Source organism: Sebastes umbrosus, chromosome 8 (genome assembly GCF_015220745.1).
Source record: "Sebastes umbrosus isolate fSebUmb1 chromosome 8, fSebUmb1.pri, whole genome shotgun sequence".
Lineage (NCBI taxonomy): Eukaryota > Metazoa > Chordata > Actinopteri > Perciformes > Sebastidae > Sebastes > Sebastes umbrosus.
In genome coordinates, this window is record NC_051276.1 from 8,725,728 (window position 1) to 8,744,047 (window position 18,320).

The 18,320-nt window shown below is 39.5% G+C and overlaps 2 protein-coding genes and 1 long non-coding RNA gene across 6 annotated transcripts; 1 reads left to right on the plus strand and 2 right to left on the minus strand.

Moving 5' to 3' along the window:
* Positions 1–23: 23 nt before the first annotated feature.
* rad17 (RAD17 checkpoint clamp loader component) lies at positions 24–11,221 on the minus strand. Of its 4 annotated transcripts, none has more exons than XM_037778505.1 (17): positions 11,031–11,220; positions 8,987–9,127; positions 8,430–8,663; positions 7,930–8,004; positions 7,470–7,608; positions 7,030–7,166; positions 6,750–6,802; positions 6,267–6,392; positions 5,919–5,988; positions 5,724–5,838; positions 5,341–5,538; positions 4,446–4,549; positions 4,181–4,327; positions 3,480–3,608; positions 2,714–2,834; positions 2,448–2,505; positions 24–1,315 (listed from the first exon to the last, which is right to left on the minus strand). In XM_037778505.1, the coding sequence occupies exons 2-17, from the start codon at positions 9,026–9,028 to the stop codon at positions 1,135–1,137; spliced, it is 1,929 nt and encodes a 642-aa protein (XP_037634433.1). In that variant the 5' UTR covers positions 9,029–9,127; positions 11,031–11,220; the 3' UTR covers positions 24–1,134. The 4 variants fall into 4 exon arrangements, with proteins under 4 accessions (XP_037634433.1, XP_037634431.1, XP_037634434.1 ...); XM_037778503.1 differs by having other exon boundaries at positions 8,987–9,131; XM_037778506.1 differs by having other exon boundaries at positions 5,724–5,835; positions 8,987–9,131; positions 11,031–11,219.
* Positions 11,222–11,839: 618 nt separating this feature from the next.
* On the plus strand, positions 11,840–15,617 carry ak6 (adenylate kinase 6). The gene is made up of 6 exons (XM_037778562.1): positions 11,840–11,999; positions 12,083–12,159; positions 12,895–12,987; positions 13,205–13,263; positions 13,772–13,917; positions 14,501–15,617. The coding sequence occupies exons 1-6, from the start codon at positions 11,860–11,862 to the stop codon at positions 14,688–14,690; spliced, it is 705 nt and encodes a 234-aa protein (XP_037634490.1). The 5' UTR covers positions 11,840–11,859; the 3' UTR covers positions 14,691–15,617.
* Positions 13,376–13,761, minus strand: LOC119493354. Its single transcript, XR_005207946.1, has 2 exons — positions 13,579–13,761; positions 13,376–13,487 (listed from the first exon to the last, which is right to left on the minus strand). It is a non-coding gene; the product is annotated as an uncharacterized LOC119493354 (long non-coding RNA).
* Positions 15,618–18,320: the final 2,703 nt, after the last annotated feature.

Below are 18,320 nucleotides of genomic sequence, written 5' to 3' on the forward strand. Positions count from 1 at the left end.
GCAAGATAATGTTCAAGTAAAGATCAGCCTTTCACACATTTAGTTTATTTAGATTCAAGCAATGTATCCCTCAATAAGCATTTACTGTAATATTTCTTATTTTCCATCCATCTGTGGGAAAAAAAAAAAGTAAGTCAGTCAGTTAAAGGCTGGGCTTGTTCTCAGACAGCTATCCATTGCAGGTTAATATCTCTGCTCAACAGTCACTCAGCAAAACAAAAAGATGTGAAGTACAACAAAAAAACAAGTGCTGAACATGCGCTTAAAACAAATAAATACTGACAATATTTCAACTGGTACAAACTGAACTGTTCAAAAAATACTTCACTCCTACGTTGATCATTTGTATATCAATTACTCACCCTGTGTTACCTTGAATTCCTAAAGAAAACTTTGTATTTCTCTCATGCCTCCTCGTTTAACAACAACAGTACTCACACAAACGAAGTGTATTAAATAGTAAGGTTTAAGCGAAGATGCATGTGTTTGGGAAGTAGTGAGCATACGACTGGATAAATGACACGTGGATTATACTGCAGGAGTTGTGTGAGTGTTTGTAAACGGATGATTTGATATAGTTTTGCTGTTGTTAAATGCGGCCCCCCATTTCTTTAATTTCATCAAAACTTTTCTCCATTTTTTTGATTCTTTTCTTCAAGAATTCAAGGTAACACGGGGTGAGTAATTGATAAACAAACAAGTCATTTTGGGGGTGAAGTATTCCTTTAAGGGCTACTTTTGGAGATTATTACAATTAATCTCCATGCTTTCATATTATTATGAGCCTGTTTCAAGCTATAGAATCACATTCAATTCAGGTTCTACAAGACAACAAGCTTCTTTATCATATCTTGCCTATGCAAAAATACTGGCAATACCAGAGCTATAATCACAGTTATCAACATACTGTGGAGTATGGTTTCGAAGAGAATTATTTAAGTTCTGGGATCAATCTTACAGTGTATTGTGTAATTTAATGTAGAAAATTAATCTCAGAACTTTGTTATTTCACGTGGCACTAATCGTCCTCCATACAAAGCCAAGACTCCAAAAGTCCATCAAACGAAAAAGTTGTGCAATGAAAAAGTGAAACTGTGTCACAGTATGACTGGATGTATGGCAGAGCTGAGTGTGTTAGTCACTGGCATAGTCCTCTATGATCATGTCCTCCTCCTCCAACAGGGCTTGGCTTGTTGTGGGTTGGGGCTGACTGACTGGCAGACCGTCCTCAACCAAACCCTGACCTTCCTCTTCCTCCTCACTTTCATTCTCCAGCTGGGCTGGGTCTTTGTCTGTCAGAGCCTCAAGTTTTAATCTGCACACACACGCCGGACGCACGCACACACACAACACAAAGCCAAAGACAAAAACAAAGACAAAGCACAAATGTAAGTTGTTATACACTGACATTTATACACCATTATCAGGACACCACAAGCTCATTCTAAATCAATGGTTGAGGTGATGTATGTGAAACCACAGCTTGTGTAGCTTTGGTTTCACAGGTACAAGCAACACAACGTTGTGGGCTCTTTAACCAAAGAAAGTAAATACATTTAAAAAAAAAAAAATCCTAAAACTCTGTAACTATATCAATCTAACAAATAACACATGATGATGGAACTAGTTATCATGCTTTCAATACTAATGGTAGCCTAACAGAAGAAATATAAATACTATGTAAATTGTTACTATATTATTAATATTACCCTACTCTGTAATAAATAGAGTGTGGCTGCTTTACGTAAACAGCAATGTAATTAATCATTAGTAGTGTTCAAAAGTAATAAAGCTAGCAAGTAGTGCTGACCCGAATGCTTCGAAGCTTTGACCGTTGCCATGGTAATTGACCTCCAAATCAGTATTCGAATGCTTTTTTTAATTTATTTTTTTATTATATAAGTATGTAATAATAAAGTATAAATCCCAAAATAGCCCATGAACTACGGAATAATCCCATGACATTCATTATTCATATTCAACATCACTTATTATTAGTTATTGTCAAACGGATATCGCTGTTTGTTGTGTGTAGATGTGTGTGGAAGATGGAGACAGACAGACAGACAGAAGGCGCGCTGCAAAGCTTCGAATGCCTTTGAATATTTCTCACCGAAGCTTCGATGCCCAAAAAATGGTATTCGGGACAGCCCTGTTAGCAAGTAAACCCTGAGTTAAGATTATTTTGTCTAAAAAACATTCAGTACTATTTTAGCCGTTGAAATTACATGACTAACACAGAGTAATGGTGATGTCCCACGGTTTGATTCCGACTGTTTGGTCCTACTCATCTTATTTCTCCCTCTCTTCATATTTTCCACCAGTACAGACTGCTGCTGTAAAAGCCTGGTTGGATCTTTTGTGATTGCAGACTCTGGGGGTCATGTCGACCCACAGACACACTTGAATATAACTGCTATTGTGGGAACAGAAAATGTCTGCTGTACCTGCCGGGGAACCTCCTCAGTGACATCTGACCCACGTCCTGGATAAAAGCTATCTGAGCTGGGAGACACAGTGTAGCAGAGAACACTTCTGTTAATGGAATCCTCATAAACTTTATCAACAGACACACTCGTTCACATGAGTTTACAAAGCTCTGTTGATTGTGGCGAGATGCCCGTTTCTCACAGCAAAAAGGATTTAAGGGTCATAATAACACATTAATTACCTTTGTTTAGTACCTTTATTTGTGTGTGTGTGTGTGTGTTACCTGGGTTCCTCATAGGGTTGGTGAGTTTGGCCAGGTATGGCAGCAGTTCAGTCTGCAGGCTGACTGGTGTCAGACAGAAGCTTCTAAACAGGAACTGGGCAGCCAGGCAGTTCTCTCGGTGCTGACAGGAACAACATCACTCTCATTACAGTCTTATTAGAATCAGAATCAGAATCAGAATTGTGTTTATTGCCAGGTGTAAGAGATTTACACTAGGAATTTGCTTTGGTTATGTTGGTGCAAGTCAAACAGTATAATAACAAAATAGATAAAATATCTACTGTTGGGGATATTTGCGATATATATTGTATATACATAACTGTATATATTCGTTGTAAATATAATTTAGTTTTCCTCCTTATTTCTTCCTTTTTTTTATTTCTTCTTATTGTTTGTAATGTATTCTAATTTCATGTTTGAATATTTTCTGTGTGTGTAGTGTTGAGGGGGCTACAACTACATTTCATTGAGCAATCCTGTACTGTATAATGACAATAATAAATACGTGAAATGTCAAATATGTGTTTGTTTGACATTTAGAAACAGTGTCGTCGGTACATAGTTTTTCCACCAGACAGATCTTTTTTCAACTGTATGTATCTTGTTCACAAACCTGGCCACCTATGACCGTAACCAAAATTACTTTAGTTTGTCAGAGTTGCCCTCTTTAAGCCGCTAAATTTGAAAGACCACAAGTCTTTAATCCAGACAACACAGGTTTAAACCGGTCTTAAAATGACAGCGCAACATCCCCAATGAGTCTTACCTTCTTGTTGACCAGTAGCCAGCTGGGTTTGTGAAGTGGTCTGAAGCCAACAGAAACTTGTTGAGAGTTGGAGTGAAGGAGCCCCCTGGTGGCCACTGAAGACCCATAATACCCCATGGTGCTGCGACTCTGAAGAACAGCACAGCACAGCCCTTTTTACAGATTATTGTTCACAGACAATCCACCATGGACCATATATTGTTAATACACAGGTAATATCAATACTGATATATTCAAGTTGTCAGTCTCTACCACTTACCTGTCTTCACTGTAGTGCTACCTACTACGCAGGAGAAAGGATTGGTGTTGTTAAAAGCTTCCAGAGTTGTAAAATCCTGTCTCATTGTATTATAAACCACTGGGCTGTGGTGTCTGACAAGCCATAAAACCCTGCGGATGTATTCATTTAAAATATGCTTTCTGGTTGTCATTTCATCATCTCACAGACATCTTTTTTTTTTTTTAAACGTAGTGCTATTTTCAGTATGAATGCCTGCTGACATGAACACGCCAGTCTTGGTTTGCAGAGGTCCAAGATATATGTCAGCTTTGTTATAGGTCGGGGCATGGAACTGGTGGTATGCTATATTACTGTGAGAACAACTCCTTAAATATAGTATCCAAACAACAGGAACACTTCAGTTCAGATTCTATTGATCAAAGCATTCATATTACTTTTTAATGTCTGGGGAAAGACTGACCGTCCAATCCGAAGTGAGGAGGTCAGCATCAGACAGATACTCGCTGGCTCGCTCCACATCCTCCACCTGAGAGAAGAAGTCCAGGTAGTTCTGGTGGAGGTACAGGTTGAAGAACTCTCCAGACATGTGTGAACGCTCTACAACCAACTGAACAAAAGAGACACAGACAGTCCGGTTCTCAGTGTTCTCAAAGACTAAAAATGACATTTGGGCATGCTGCTTTGTACATGTTAAAAGCTAGTAAAAAAAAAAATCATGTGTGCACCTCAGGGTCTCCAAGTAATGCTTCTCTATGATGATGAGACAGGTGAGATGGTAGACCAGGTCCAGGTGCACATTCAGCTGCTTCAGCATCTTCGTGTTTCCCTCCTGTTAGTGACAAACAACCAAGCATACAAACTATTGGCCTCTCTGTCACTTACAATTACTGCAGTACTATAAGGTGTGATCGACCAAAGCCACAGTGCAGCGGTCTTCCTCTTCGGTGACCATATTATGCTTGCTGCTGCAAAGGACTTTCAGCAGGTAAATCAGCAGTGAGCACTGACAGAAACTGACTTTGGGGTTTATCACACACTGGAAATAGTGCTTCTTGTGGTCCTCATAATCCAAATGACTATCTGCATTAATCTGTATTAATTTAGACAATTTACGGTGCAAAATTGGGTCTGGTGACTGTCCTGACTAGTTAACAATCATCAACATGTTCCAATTAAAACACATTTCTATATCAGATTCCTTTTGTTGATTAAAGTTGATGATCTCCTCTGGAATCAAGACCTTAAAGGATGAGTTATAAGAGTTAAAATATGAGTTAAAAGTTATTGTCAACCAGTCCCACGAAAAGACTAAAACCAACAATGTGTTAGTACGTCCCTCAATACTTTCTGACTACCCTACCCTGTCCGTGGCTCTCTAGCGAGTATCTGTGGCAGCAGGACGGTGTATGTGGGATTGAGTCAAAGTAAACTACAGTGTGTGTGTTCGTGGTGATGAAGGAACATGTCACCCAGTGCAACAGTGTGGCTCATTGATGTGTTACAGCTTGTGGACAACAATGAAGCTATATGGCACAGAGGAAGAAGATATATCAGGCTTTGATGCACACACACAATACTTGTTAGGAGATACTTGTATGGAAACTGGGAGATATGACTCACGTTTGCAGTGCAGTATCTTTCCCAGTGCTCTGAACAGGAACAAAGAAGCATCTTTCCCTCCAATAGCCTGCTCTTCTTCCTGCTCCTTAGAGTGTTTGGACTTCTTCTTCCTCTGGTTTGTTCTGGAAACAGCTTTTCCCTGTGAAGTCGCATGTCTGTCCTTCTTCAGCCTCCACAGCCCCTTTTCCAACGACGTGTCTGGAAAGTTACAATGATGATAAAAGATCTTGGATGTCAGTTGATGACACAGGGCAACAATATTTGTTCATAGGAAAGGCCATGTGATCATTACAATCAAAATGTATTCATAGCAAAGTTCATGGTATGCATGTGTGTACACTCTTTACTACTCTGGTGTGGTTTTTTGCAGATTTACGTCTGACCTGGGAGGGACGAAAACTGGAGGCTGTTGACGGCACTGCGAATATCTCCTGAGCTTCCTGAACACAGCTTTTCCAACACTTCTTGGTCTGGGACGCACATCCTCCCACAGCTCTGCTTAGAATTATGGGAAAATACGCTGTAAAAAAACACAATTGTACTAATATGTGTAATCAAATTGCAAGGATTCCTTTCACCTTTCCTGCCTCCAGGGTTGAAATTCGAGTCAGGACCTTCATCATTGTGGTTGGAGCCACCGGATTAAAACTGCAATCACACAAAATAATGTTCAGTGGAATCCAGTGCCCCCCAGTAGAGGATCCTTTAGAGCAGTGGTTCTCAAGCTTTTTTCAATTATGTATCCCCTTTGAAGTATTTTTTTAGCAAGGAACGCCCTGGCCATGAATGTACAAGCACAACCTTCCTTTCTCAGTCCACAGCTGTGACTGAACTGTATCTAACAGGGGTCTCTGGGGTCTAATGTGGGTTTTTCCATAAAGGTCAAACATCGCTGTCAAAAGCCATCAGTGTGTGTCGCACGGAACCTGATGCTGCTGATGTCCAGCTCCTCCTGGATCTCTCTGGGGAAAAGGAAGCGCGAGCTGCTGTCTCCACTCAGACTGTCTGACACTACGAACACCAGGGGGCATCGACTGGTCTTCACAAAGCGCCTGGAAGACACACAGCAGGACACGATCTCACATTGAGCTGGGAAATAAAACAGATTAGATAGCACTAATTCATGGACACAGAACTGAATACAATTAATGAACACCCTGTATACTGTGTCCCGTAGAAAGGCCAATATGTCTTAACGTTCAAAGGCCTCCTATCATTCTCTTTTACACAAAAAAGGAGAAACTGAAAGCTGCAAAGTTAAACCAGTAGTGCTGGTACTGGTACTGGTCATTATGCCTCTGTCTTAACTATTACAGATGGCCTCAAAGATGTGCATCATCATAGTAACTTCTCCTGGTTTTCTGTGTGAAGGCATGAAAGGAATGTACGGTGATAAACTCTGATCTCACCTCAGGATATCGTGCATGCTGCCAGGCTGCCTGTAGAACTGGTTTGGGAAATCCTAAAGGAGGGAACAGGTGATGATCAAGTGTCAACAAAGCAGCGTTAGACCAATGTATCAGTCATCAGACAATATTATGAGAGGCAGACAACGCCTTATACCATGAGGAGTGCATTACAAAGAACAAAGTGATAGAAACACACAGTTGAACAAAGCACATTTCACAGTTAACATCTGACGGAATACAGGAACAGTGGCTTCAGTTGAAGGTGTAGTACAGAACATACCTCCACCAGTATGATTTTCCTGTCTGTAGCTCCTCCATCACCCAACATCTTCAGGCAGCTGTACTTGTTTGCTCTGAGGAGGAAGTCCTGGAACTGGGCTGTCTGGGAGGTGCAGGAAAAGCCGTTCATCCTCCATTCTGACAAAAAGACGGAGAATTAGAGACACGTCAGAAAAAACAGGGTGGAGAAGCCTAACATGGCTTTTATAAAATATTAGAAACAATTCCAATACATCAGCACCAACTCTCCTCTCTGACACAGTCTCAACAAAAGCAGTTTTTTGTTGTTTCAAATTTTTCTGATCACTTAGGGGGTAGTTTTTCCAATCAAAAAGCTAATTCATCTTTTACATTAATGATACTAACTTCATGCTAATTCATAGTTGGACAGTGAGAATGATAGGTATGAGGCGGGAAGGGCAGGAAGGGTTTTCTCCTCACCTTGCTGACTGCTGTTGTATGGCTCCAGGTTGGAGGGGTTGGTCCACTCCTGAACCCTGAGGCCCAGCTCCCGAGACAAAACCTGGACTGTGGCAGTCTTTCCACAGCCTGACGGTCCCGTCAGCAGCACTATACCACCCTGTAGAGGACAACAGCCAAGCTAACATTGAACCTTTATTTTCACTAATTAAGACCTCCACAGACAACATTTAATAGTTTCAAATCAGATGAGCTCCTGGTATATATCTTGGTCTCAGGACCCAATTACATGACTGACACTCCTGCCAGCAAAGCTCAGTTTTTTCAGTAGTTTGCTTGTTTTCTTTACCAGGAAGGAAGTAGATGTATTGTTATTCATATCACTAAATAAAAAGGTCATAACTTGGGCAAAATTCCTCACAGACGCTATGAGACAAAGTTCAGATACTGAAATCGTGAAATTTTATTATATTATAATTGCCTTTGATGTGTTTGAGTGAATTCTCATCCAGTTCTCCACTTCCTCTATCTTCTTCTTGTGAACAGCTAACTCCGCCTACACACAAACACACACAAAAATAATACAATTAATATAAACTAGAATATTCAGTCTTGAACATGTATCACAGCTAAACATATACAATTAGAGCCTTCAGCCTCCAGACACTCAAATCAAATAAACGTAAACCCCTGATCACTGCTGCTGCTGGGGGGGAATTAATGGATATCAGCTGCGAAGACATGCTCACAGGACTCTATGATGAACTGGCAGTAATCAAAGTTGAAGCACAGTGTAGAAAATGACTTCCTATTCATGTGGCCACTGCATGCCTGAATGGACTGGTTCATATTTTCCCCCCCAAGTACATTGAAAGAGTTAATATATAACCATTTGGGGCCATTTGGATTCAGACCAGTTGTTGGCTGTATCCAAATGTGTTCATGGATACTAGAACAAATGTCAAAAGCGATGATGCTGACCTGTGCACGGGGCCAGTATCTGTCCACCCACGGCTCATCCTGGTCCCTCTGGGCTGACTCTTCGAGCTGGTAGGACGTGCGTGGGTCTGATCTGCCGGCATCTCCTCCTGTCCTCTTCCTGGGCTTCTTAGGCTCAGCCTTAGAGCACAAAACCTGGCTGCCCTTTCTCCTTCTAGAAGGAGCAAAGCTTTCCCCCGGCAAGTCAGTGAAGGACGGATCCACCCAGCGGTTCAGCTATTATAAACACAGTCAAACAAAAATGATTTAAGATTTAAAAGGGACCAACTGAGGGAGGATGTCTACAGTAGGTCAAAGTTTATAAATTACAGCCAAGTTAAAAGTGATTACTAGACAGAACCAGATGTTAAATATAATTTACAGGAAGAGACAGGGGTCCTTGTGTGCTCGGTGAAGAGGAGGTACCTTACCACTGGAAGGACACAAATTATTCCTGAAGAAACATTATGTGTGATTAAATGTGTATGTGTGTATATATATAAAATATAAAATAAAGAGAGAGAGAGAGAGAGAAACATTAGGCCTCTTAAAGAACTTACTCTGCTTGAAGCAGCTTTATCTCCCACAGAAAGCTTGTCCATCCTTCACCGTGGTGCTTCACATTGATGGTAACATAAGCAGTTCAACAAAGAACTGAAAAGCAGCGGGACCAGTTGTTGTTGGTGGTGATGCTATTAGATCTAGCTAACATAGGGCAGCAAAAACAGGACATAGTTATCAATTCAATTTCAGTCTCTTCAGTCTACTACTACTTCACTATTACTAATACTATGTCAAACACAAAGGTCCATATCAGATAAAAAACAATGCAATATGAGGACAACAACAGAGAGATATACACATTGCAGTTCACAAGTCCACAGTGATAAAAAAATACACAGAACACCTTACAGACAGAGAAATTTGTTTCAATGCTTCCAAAAACAAGAGGAATACCTTGTGTCACTTTGTGTTTCCTCGGTTAAGGGCATTATGATTACATTTTTTAATCAATTGATCTACACATAGATTTATATATAAAATTCCTCAAAACAGCGTTAAAGATGTGAACATTATTCGTCACAAACAGATGAAGTTGCACTTGTCCATCTTGAGAGCAAGATTCTGAATCCATCCTAAATGCCACCTGAAGCTTTTTCATGTTTTGATTTACTACAACTGCACCACAAGCGGGCTGTGTAGAGTGGAGTACAGTAGGCTTTAAAGGTCCCATATCGTGCTCATTTTGAGGTTCATACTTGTATTTTGTGTTTCTACTAGAACATGTTTACATGCTGTAATGTTCAATAAAACCTTTATTTTCCTCATACTGTCTGCTTTAATATACCTGTATTCCCCCCTCTGTCTGAAACGCTCCGTTTTAGTGTATTTCAATGGAATTGCAACGGAATTGCGTTGCTAGGCAACAGTTTAGGTCCTTGTTTACTTCCTGTCAGCTGATGTTATTCACATACACTGCAACCAGGAAATAAACTGGGACACATTTAGAATGTTTACGTTTAAAACCGTGTAATGGTCTAAATATTGTATATTTGTGACATCACAAATGGACAGAAATCCTAACGGCGTGTTTCAAACGCACAATTTCTGAATACGGGGCTGTGGGTATTTCTCTGTATATTGAGCGCTTCGATACTTTCACAGTATTTATAAAGCACTTAAACCTGCTTTATAATATAAAAGACGTGAAAATCTTACTTTTTACAATATGGGACCTTTAAAGAGGGCTGCTTTAACATCATCTGTACACTTAGTGTGTTTTCACATATAGTCCTATTTAAATTAACCAAACTCAGTCCTCTTAAAGTGGACCAAAAAGTGGACCAACAAAAAAGGGACTCGGTTCCGTTTGTGTTCACATTGTTAGTTCATTTAAAAGAGGACTGATTTTATTTCAGCTACTTTAACAAATGTAGTAAATTTAAACAGTCACTGAAATGCTGTTAATACACATTCAGACTATACACAGCCTATTTAAAAACAAACTCATTCTGCAGCTGCAGCACCATCCTGCTCACCTGAAATATTAACAGGTAATCTACAATATCATTATGTTCCATCAGTGAAACCAAACACATCAGGAGTGATAGAGATCATCATTCACTGATGCTACGTATAAAAGGTGTACAAAATCCTATGTGTACATTCATGGTGCCAGCATATTGGCTTGTTTATACAGTCTGCAACACTGGTGCTGCACATCATCATCATCACATAGATCATTCCTGATGATGTGACCCAAGTAGCTTACTTTATACATCACATTTAGCGCTTAGTATACAAAGTATACAGCATAAAGAAAGGCTGGGTGGATAATTAAAGTTCCTTATAACACTATCTTTAGTTTAACTTCTTGTTTTTCCCTTGTTATTGTGCTGCCACACATGTATTAAGATGACCTTATCATCACATCTCAAACATACAGCTAACGTTACCCATTAAGTGACATTAAAAGTACATTACAGTCTATTTAAATGTCTCTCGGTGATATACCGGTACTGTTATGGTACTACTAACTAGCTAACGTCAACTAACTTCTTTGTTTATGTTGTTATAAGATGATATATATCCGTATTAACTCACCTTGTTTGGACCATTTAATGTGTCAGAAGCACACACGGTGTTTCCGTCACTTCAAACTCTTGTTCAGGTGTAATGAAAACGAATTAATAAACAACACTAATGTCACTAAAGAGTTAAAGGAGCTGCGACGCAAAGTGAAGTTTAACGTCAGGATTTAAACTCCGGTGACTCGCAAGTGCCGCAAACGGACTGTTCATTGACGTAAAACTGACGTGAAGCCTCAGTTAGTGATGGGAATTACGGCTCTTTTTAGTGAGCCAGATCATTTGACTCAGCTCACCAAGAAGAGCCGGCTCTTTCGGCTCTCAAACGGCTCTTCATTTTATCACTTCTTCCTTTTATAGTTCAGCCAAATTTAGCGCTGTTTTGACCTGTGATTAGTATGTGTTCACATATATCACTTAAATGATTCAATATAATTATATTAAACCTTATAATTTCCAGAATATCGTAATTTTACATGCTGCTTCGTTTCCGACTGTCACTCATCTCGTCTGCTATTCGCGCACTGCACTCCTCTCTCTTTCTCTCCTCCTCACCCTCCTGCTCTGTACCTGTAGACCGTCAGTGCGCCGCGCACCCCCGCCCCTCCCCGCTTGATGGTATGATCCTTGTCTGTCATCACCTGATATACAACATTCAGTCACAGTCAGTGCATGGAGTTCACGTGGCGCGGAGAACATTTTGTCCTATCATTCTGCCTTGAATTAATTAAACAAAAAAAATAAAAATAAATAAACGGCTCTCGGACGGAGCTGGCTCTTATCGTTCACTTAAGAGAGCCGGCTCTTTGAACCTACTCTTTGAAGCGGCTCTTTGAACCGGCTCAATGAACCGGCTCGTTCGCGACCTACACATCTCAAGCCTCAGTTCACTCACTGCAGTGTTTGCTCGACGTGTTAGCAAACATCTAGCTAGCTTTAGCTATCTACCCAAGACTTCCATTTTGTCCGATTCCTCTTTTTCCAGGTTAGTTTATTGACATGTAGAGAGACTAAAGAGTCCGTCTAGAGTGGCATTGATAGAGTTAAATGGATTATTCTGTCTTTCAGGTACCCGTCGTGGAGACACGTGTTTGCTGCTAGCAGAGCTATGAAGGCGAGGAAGAGACCAAACATCCTGCTGACAGGTGATGTAAACTTCATACTGCGTGTCTTTTAGGTAGATAGCTTCAACAAGATACCCGCGGCTGATAAATACACACCAGTGACTTTGTAGGAGTTTAACTTTGGGATGTTATAGCTCGCCAATTTGATCAGGAGAGTTGTTGTTGTTATTGATGCCATATTATTCGACTCATTTTGATTTGCATCACGACCAGGTGACGTATAGATGGAGCTTTACCCCTTTTAACTATGAGTTAATAACTATGAGATGCCAGGTGGGTAGTTGAAAGGTTAACATGTAGTATCTTCACTGCAGAGTCATTGGTACTACTCAACAACCTGATCAGATCACCATGATGATGCATTACTTCACCTTTAAAACAGGGCAACACTGAATGTTCTTGAATTAAATCTAGAAAGTTAATCCTCTCTCCTCTCATTTTTACTTCATAAATATTTTTACATATTTTTTTATAGTATTTTTAATTTTTTTATTATATTATTCTTGATTTTTGTGTCTGGATTTTTGCAATATTTGCTTTTATTTTTACTACTTGGCGATAAATGTGATTGTGATTTAATTCTTGAATTAAATCTAGAAAGTTAATCCTCTCCTCTCATTTTTACTTCATAAATATTTTTATATAGTATTTTTCAAATTTTTACTATATTTTTCTTTATTTTTGTGTCTTGATTTTTGCAATATTTGCTTTTATTTTTACTACTTGGCAATAAATGTGATTATAATTGTGATACAGGAACCCCTGGTGTTGGAAAGACCACTTTAGGAAAGGAGCTAGCCGAGCGGACAGGACTGAGCTATATCAACATAGGAGACCTGGCCCAGGAAGGTAAACCAACTTTCACAACAGACTGGAACGAGCACCTACAGGACAGAGCATCCTTCATCCTAATGATGTATTACAGATCATAACCCTCATTGGCCATGTGCTGCCGTAGCTGGCCCTAGTTTGAGTCTTCACCCAGTGTGTTGCTTTTAGTCTTAGTATGTAAATAACAGCAGATAAATGTCACAAACAGACATCCTGATTTTCTCTCTCTCCCCAGGAAACCTTTATGATGGCTATGACGAAGAGTACCAGTGCCCGATTTTGGATGAGGACGGGGTGAGTTAAATTCCACACACGTGATCTTTGAACCTGGTTATGATATGCTGATCTGTACTGCACAAAACTAGAAACAACCAAGTGTTCCATTGGATATGATTTGGAACCGCTGCACCACTCTGCTTCCTTATTGCACGTCTTGGTTAAACTCACTGAGCTCGGATTCCCAGTGTTCTTTCTGGTACACCAGCAACCTTCATTGCCCATGATGACGGTCCTTACTTCTGTGTTCACAGGAAATGTACAGGTTTCGCTCGTTACATGCATACAGTCTCTTTTCAAAATACATTTTTTATGTAGGTTTACTTAGGAAACAAAGATAGGCTTAGAATCTCATTCCTGCTGCCTCAAGGCCAGGCCAGCCACTCCTGACAGTAGAGCAGCACCTAGTAATCTGAATATGTTGGACTACAGATATAGAGTTCTTTTTAAACTTTTCTCACTACAGATTGAATTAGGTTGGGTGGGTGTCAAATGTAAAATATTGTGACTTATTGTGATCCTGCAGGTGGTGGATGAGCTGGATGAAAAGATGGTAGAAGGTGGTGCGATTGTCGACTATCACGGCTGCGACCTGTTCCCTGAACGCTGGTTCCACATCGTCTTTGTCCTCCGCACAGACAACACCCAGCTGTACACACGGCTAGAGAACAGGTAACTTCCATTTCATTCCCTCGTGTATACTGAACCTCAATAAATGTGTGACTCGTATCCAACTGTGGACCATCGAACTAGTGCCAGCATGATTTCAGGTTCTGGTTTGCATCTTTGAACAATTTCAAACCTTTTGCAGGTGCTAAGATCAAGAAGTGGCTTATGGTATGCCACTCTTGTTTTAGTGGAATGTGCAGATTCTGAGTGGTGTGTGTCACAGTTGGGGCACTTCTATTGGTATACCGCTGCTGATCTACCAGTACATGACACTTAAAAAATGGCATTTGTGTGTTCACTGGCTGATAACACGGTCCATACTTCTGTGTTCACAGGAAACGTACAGGTTCCGCTCGTTACATGCATGCAGTCTCTTTTCAAAATACATTTTCTATGTATGTTTACTTAGGAAAACAAAACTATGTGGTTAGGCTTAGGAAAAGTTTGTGGTTTGGGTTAAAGGAAATACATTTGCTTTATTCGCTTTACCATAATGAGGAAAACACTCCCCTCGTGAGCAGAGTTGTCGCGGTTTGTCTCCCTCTTCCTGTCTGACGTGGACTCTGTCCTCTGTGTGACTTGACAGGGGTTACACGGGGAAGAAGCTGCAGGACAACGTGCAGTGCGAGATCTTCCAGACCATCTACGAGGAGGCCAGGGAGGCCTACAGCGAGGAGATCGTCCACCAGCTGCACAGCAACACTCCCGAGGACCTGGAGCGCAACCTGGAGCAGCTGGTTGAGTGGACTGAGCAGTGGATGAAGGACCATAACTAGAAGCATCCACTGGCAGGACTGTCAACAAAAACTTATTTGGACAATTAAAAATGAATTGTAGTTGTTTGCCAATATGCATTTATTTTTCATAGATTTTGCCATCATGAAGACTGGTGATATAGTCAGAGTCTCATCACTTTCTTCAGTGGCTTCTTTTACCTGCTTCTAGTTTGCAGGGAGTACTGCTGGGCCAACTCGCTCTCCAATGGTTGGACTGTAAAGGGCCAGTGTGTAGCATTTAGGGAGATCTACCTTACATTAGAAGGAGACGTTTATATCTACATAGGGAGCGGGTCCTCTTTATGGAGTCCGCTATGTTGCACAGCCGTGTTTCTACAGTAGCCCAGAACGGACAAACCGTACACTGGCTCTAGATTCGACGTTTTCGCATCGGCCACCGTAGTTCTCCTACACAGTTGGCACGCTGGGAGAAGTTTCACTTGTTTGTAATCTGCAACCTCACGGCAAGATGCCGCCAAATCCTACACACTGGACCTTTTTTTAAAGCAGTTGATAGTTGTCCTTTTAAAAACTGTAACAAACACCGGGATGTCTGACACCAGAGGTCTGATTACCCATAACATTATTTTTTGACCATTTCAAACTAGTGTCAAGTCAAAACACTCATGTACTGCTGCATTTATGTCATACTTTTTTTATATATATAAATGGCCACAGGGAAACAACATTGTCAGCATGTCCTAGTGATAATTACACAGTAGTTGGGGCTAGATATCAAATCCCACTGAGTATTGACAGAGGTCAAGTAACAAGAACAATGAACCTTATTTACAGAGCACTTCTCTAAATGTTATAATGTGTTATAATAAAATACATAATGAAAAGTGATGCTGTAACTGGGTAAAAATGATAAAATATGGGGAAGTAGAATTAACCAAAATCAGAATAAAGTGTTTTGAAAGAGGACACTGGATTCACTTATTGATTTGATTTTAGAATTTAAGTCGTGGTCAAAAGTCACACCTAGATGTTTATCTAGTACTTATTCAGAACTATTCTGAAGGCCAATAAATCTGTCACAACAGCTGGCACATGTCTGGTTCTGCCAGGATTGTAGTATTGTAGCTTTCATCAGATAGATCCTGATTTAAATTGATAAAATTCCAACTCTAGGTAATTTTATACTAACAGGAAATGATGTAATACATGTGGCATCAGACAAACTGAATTTAGAATGCAACAGCAGATTATATTTCCTGTATTTCTTCATCCTGGAGTGGTTTCACCATTTAATGTTCAATCAATGTTAATGTGTGAGTAGCAGCTCATGTCGTTTATGCATTGCTTTGGCAAAATCAAGTGTTTTTAGTCTATATTTTAGTGCCAAAGCACAGAATATGTTGTCCCTTGTAGATGAACTGCTGATTTGCAGACCTTTTCTCATAGTTTAAAAAAAAATGCTGATAAATAGCCTGTAACCAATCAAGAGACACATTTGTAGCCGTTTGTATTTAAGTCATTTTTATTATTTCCTCTTTAGCAAGGCTAAATTACCTACTGGACAAAGCAAATAACTGTCCCAGTCACATTTTGTTGATTAATTGCAAATCCATTTGGGAACATGCACCAGTAAGTCACATCATTTGAAACAATGTGGGCCCAGCATTATTACCTGTGTTGTAGAGGGGCTGTGTGTCAAAATGTACGGTGTATATTCCCAAATTAATTAGTGTTAAACCAAGTGACCACAAACAGATGGTCAATAGGGGCCCCCTACAATCTGGTCATGTGGGTATGATGTATTTTTTTAATTTTTAAGTACCTTTGTTAAATGGGTCATTCTTGTTATGCAGCAGCATTTCAGCCTCATGACTTTTTAAAAATAAAAACAAAAAAAAAATGGATTGTTCATCTCTTTTTGCATTATATAAGAATAGTGACATGTTTAACTGTCAGGAAAACATTGGCCGATCTCAGGCACTCAAATAATAATCCTTATGGGTGAAGTGGTCTATATAGGTCTATAGACATAACAGGGTAGAGCCTAACAGAGTGTGACATACAGATTACCATCATGAAACATTGGGGAAAAAAAGACATGAGTGAAAGTTTATGTTCTCCCTACTTAACTCCTTTGAGTTCTCTCCCAAAAATAAGTCACTTCCTGAAAATTGTCTTATTGGAATAGCAGTTGTTTTTTTGGAGGGCAAGAAACTGGTGGAAAATGACTTAAGGGGCACAGTAAATGATTACAATGGTAAAAAAATAAAAAAATAACTTTAGTTCTTCCTACCACTTATATATAATCAGTGAGAGTTTAACATGGCCTATACATTAATTAAAAAATATTTTGTATATTTTATAATTTTATGGTTTATAGTTCTTGTAGAAGTTAATTACTTTGCACTGGCGACATGGTAACATTGAGCACATACCAAAAAAAGCTCAGTTAAGTAAAAACAAATATGCATTATTCTTTGTTTATTTTATAAAGAAGACCTTAAACTATAATTTAAGCCATTTGTTATAAATATTTGACACATTTTAAAGAAAATGTGAGGACGTAATTCATGGGGACAGAAATGTTGCTTCATTTAACAGGATATGACCCAAATACTGAAATCTGTTCATTGAAACATTTCTCTAGAGAGCAACTGTGGTATTTCTGCTTTTTACGTAATAAAGTAACCAAAGTGGAGGCTATGCCCCTCAAATGCTGTAATAAAAACACCATGTCTTCAGATGTGACCTTTCAGTGGTGGTATACCAGACTATAAAGCCTCAGGAGTTGTAGCTCCAGCTGGATCCTGTGTACAGTCTTTCAGACGCCATGGCATGAGAACACCTGAGGAAAGCCACACCTGTAACCTGCATATCTTGTATCATGTGTCATAACAACACAGGTTACTGAGCCCAGCATGCAGTGAGAAGCTGATTGACTGAGGAATGTATGTTCAGAAAAAATGTTCTTGCAGGAAAAGGTGAGTGAATTTAATCCTGACAGGTGGTGGTGGTGAAATATGAATGCTTTCTGACATGTTTACGTCATGGATATATTATAAGAACATCCATATGGTTTACATGTGTTTGAAATTTCAACATGTTTCTAAGTGTAGTTAAGGTTCAGGTGAACACCACGTGATGTCCAACATTACACTTTCCTGAAACAACAAACGTATCTACAGCAAAACATATTTACACTTTTTTTTTCAATTTTAATTTAATTTTTTTTTTTATGTATTTCCACACTTCTGCACTAAAACGATGACGTGCCTTCTGTGGAAAAAAATACGTTGGTTCCGTTACGATCTTTTCATAATAAAAGCTCTAAAAGCTTTGTCAAATGTACAGTGTACTCATTACAAAGTGGTATGTTTAATTTTATAATGATAGAAATCGATACGCCAAACATTAATAGCTGTGTTGGTAAATAACATTTGTAAGAGCAAATTTAGATGTGCTTAGTAAAACCAAAATACATGTTATCAAGAGCTTGTTAGCCTTAGAACATTTTAAAAGGAAATGATCATCATATTTAATTCATGATGTCTAATTATCTTTTGAAATGTTTAGATACATTTTCTTTTTTTCTGTACTGTTTTTTGTACGTATTTCATTGTTTTTATTGGATTGTTTTCCACTGCGTGGTTAGGTTTTTCTGCACATTTT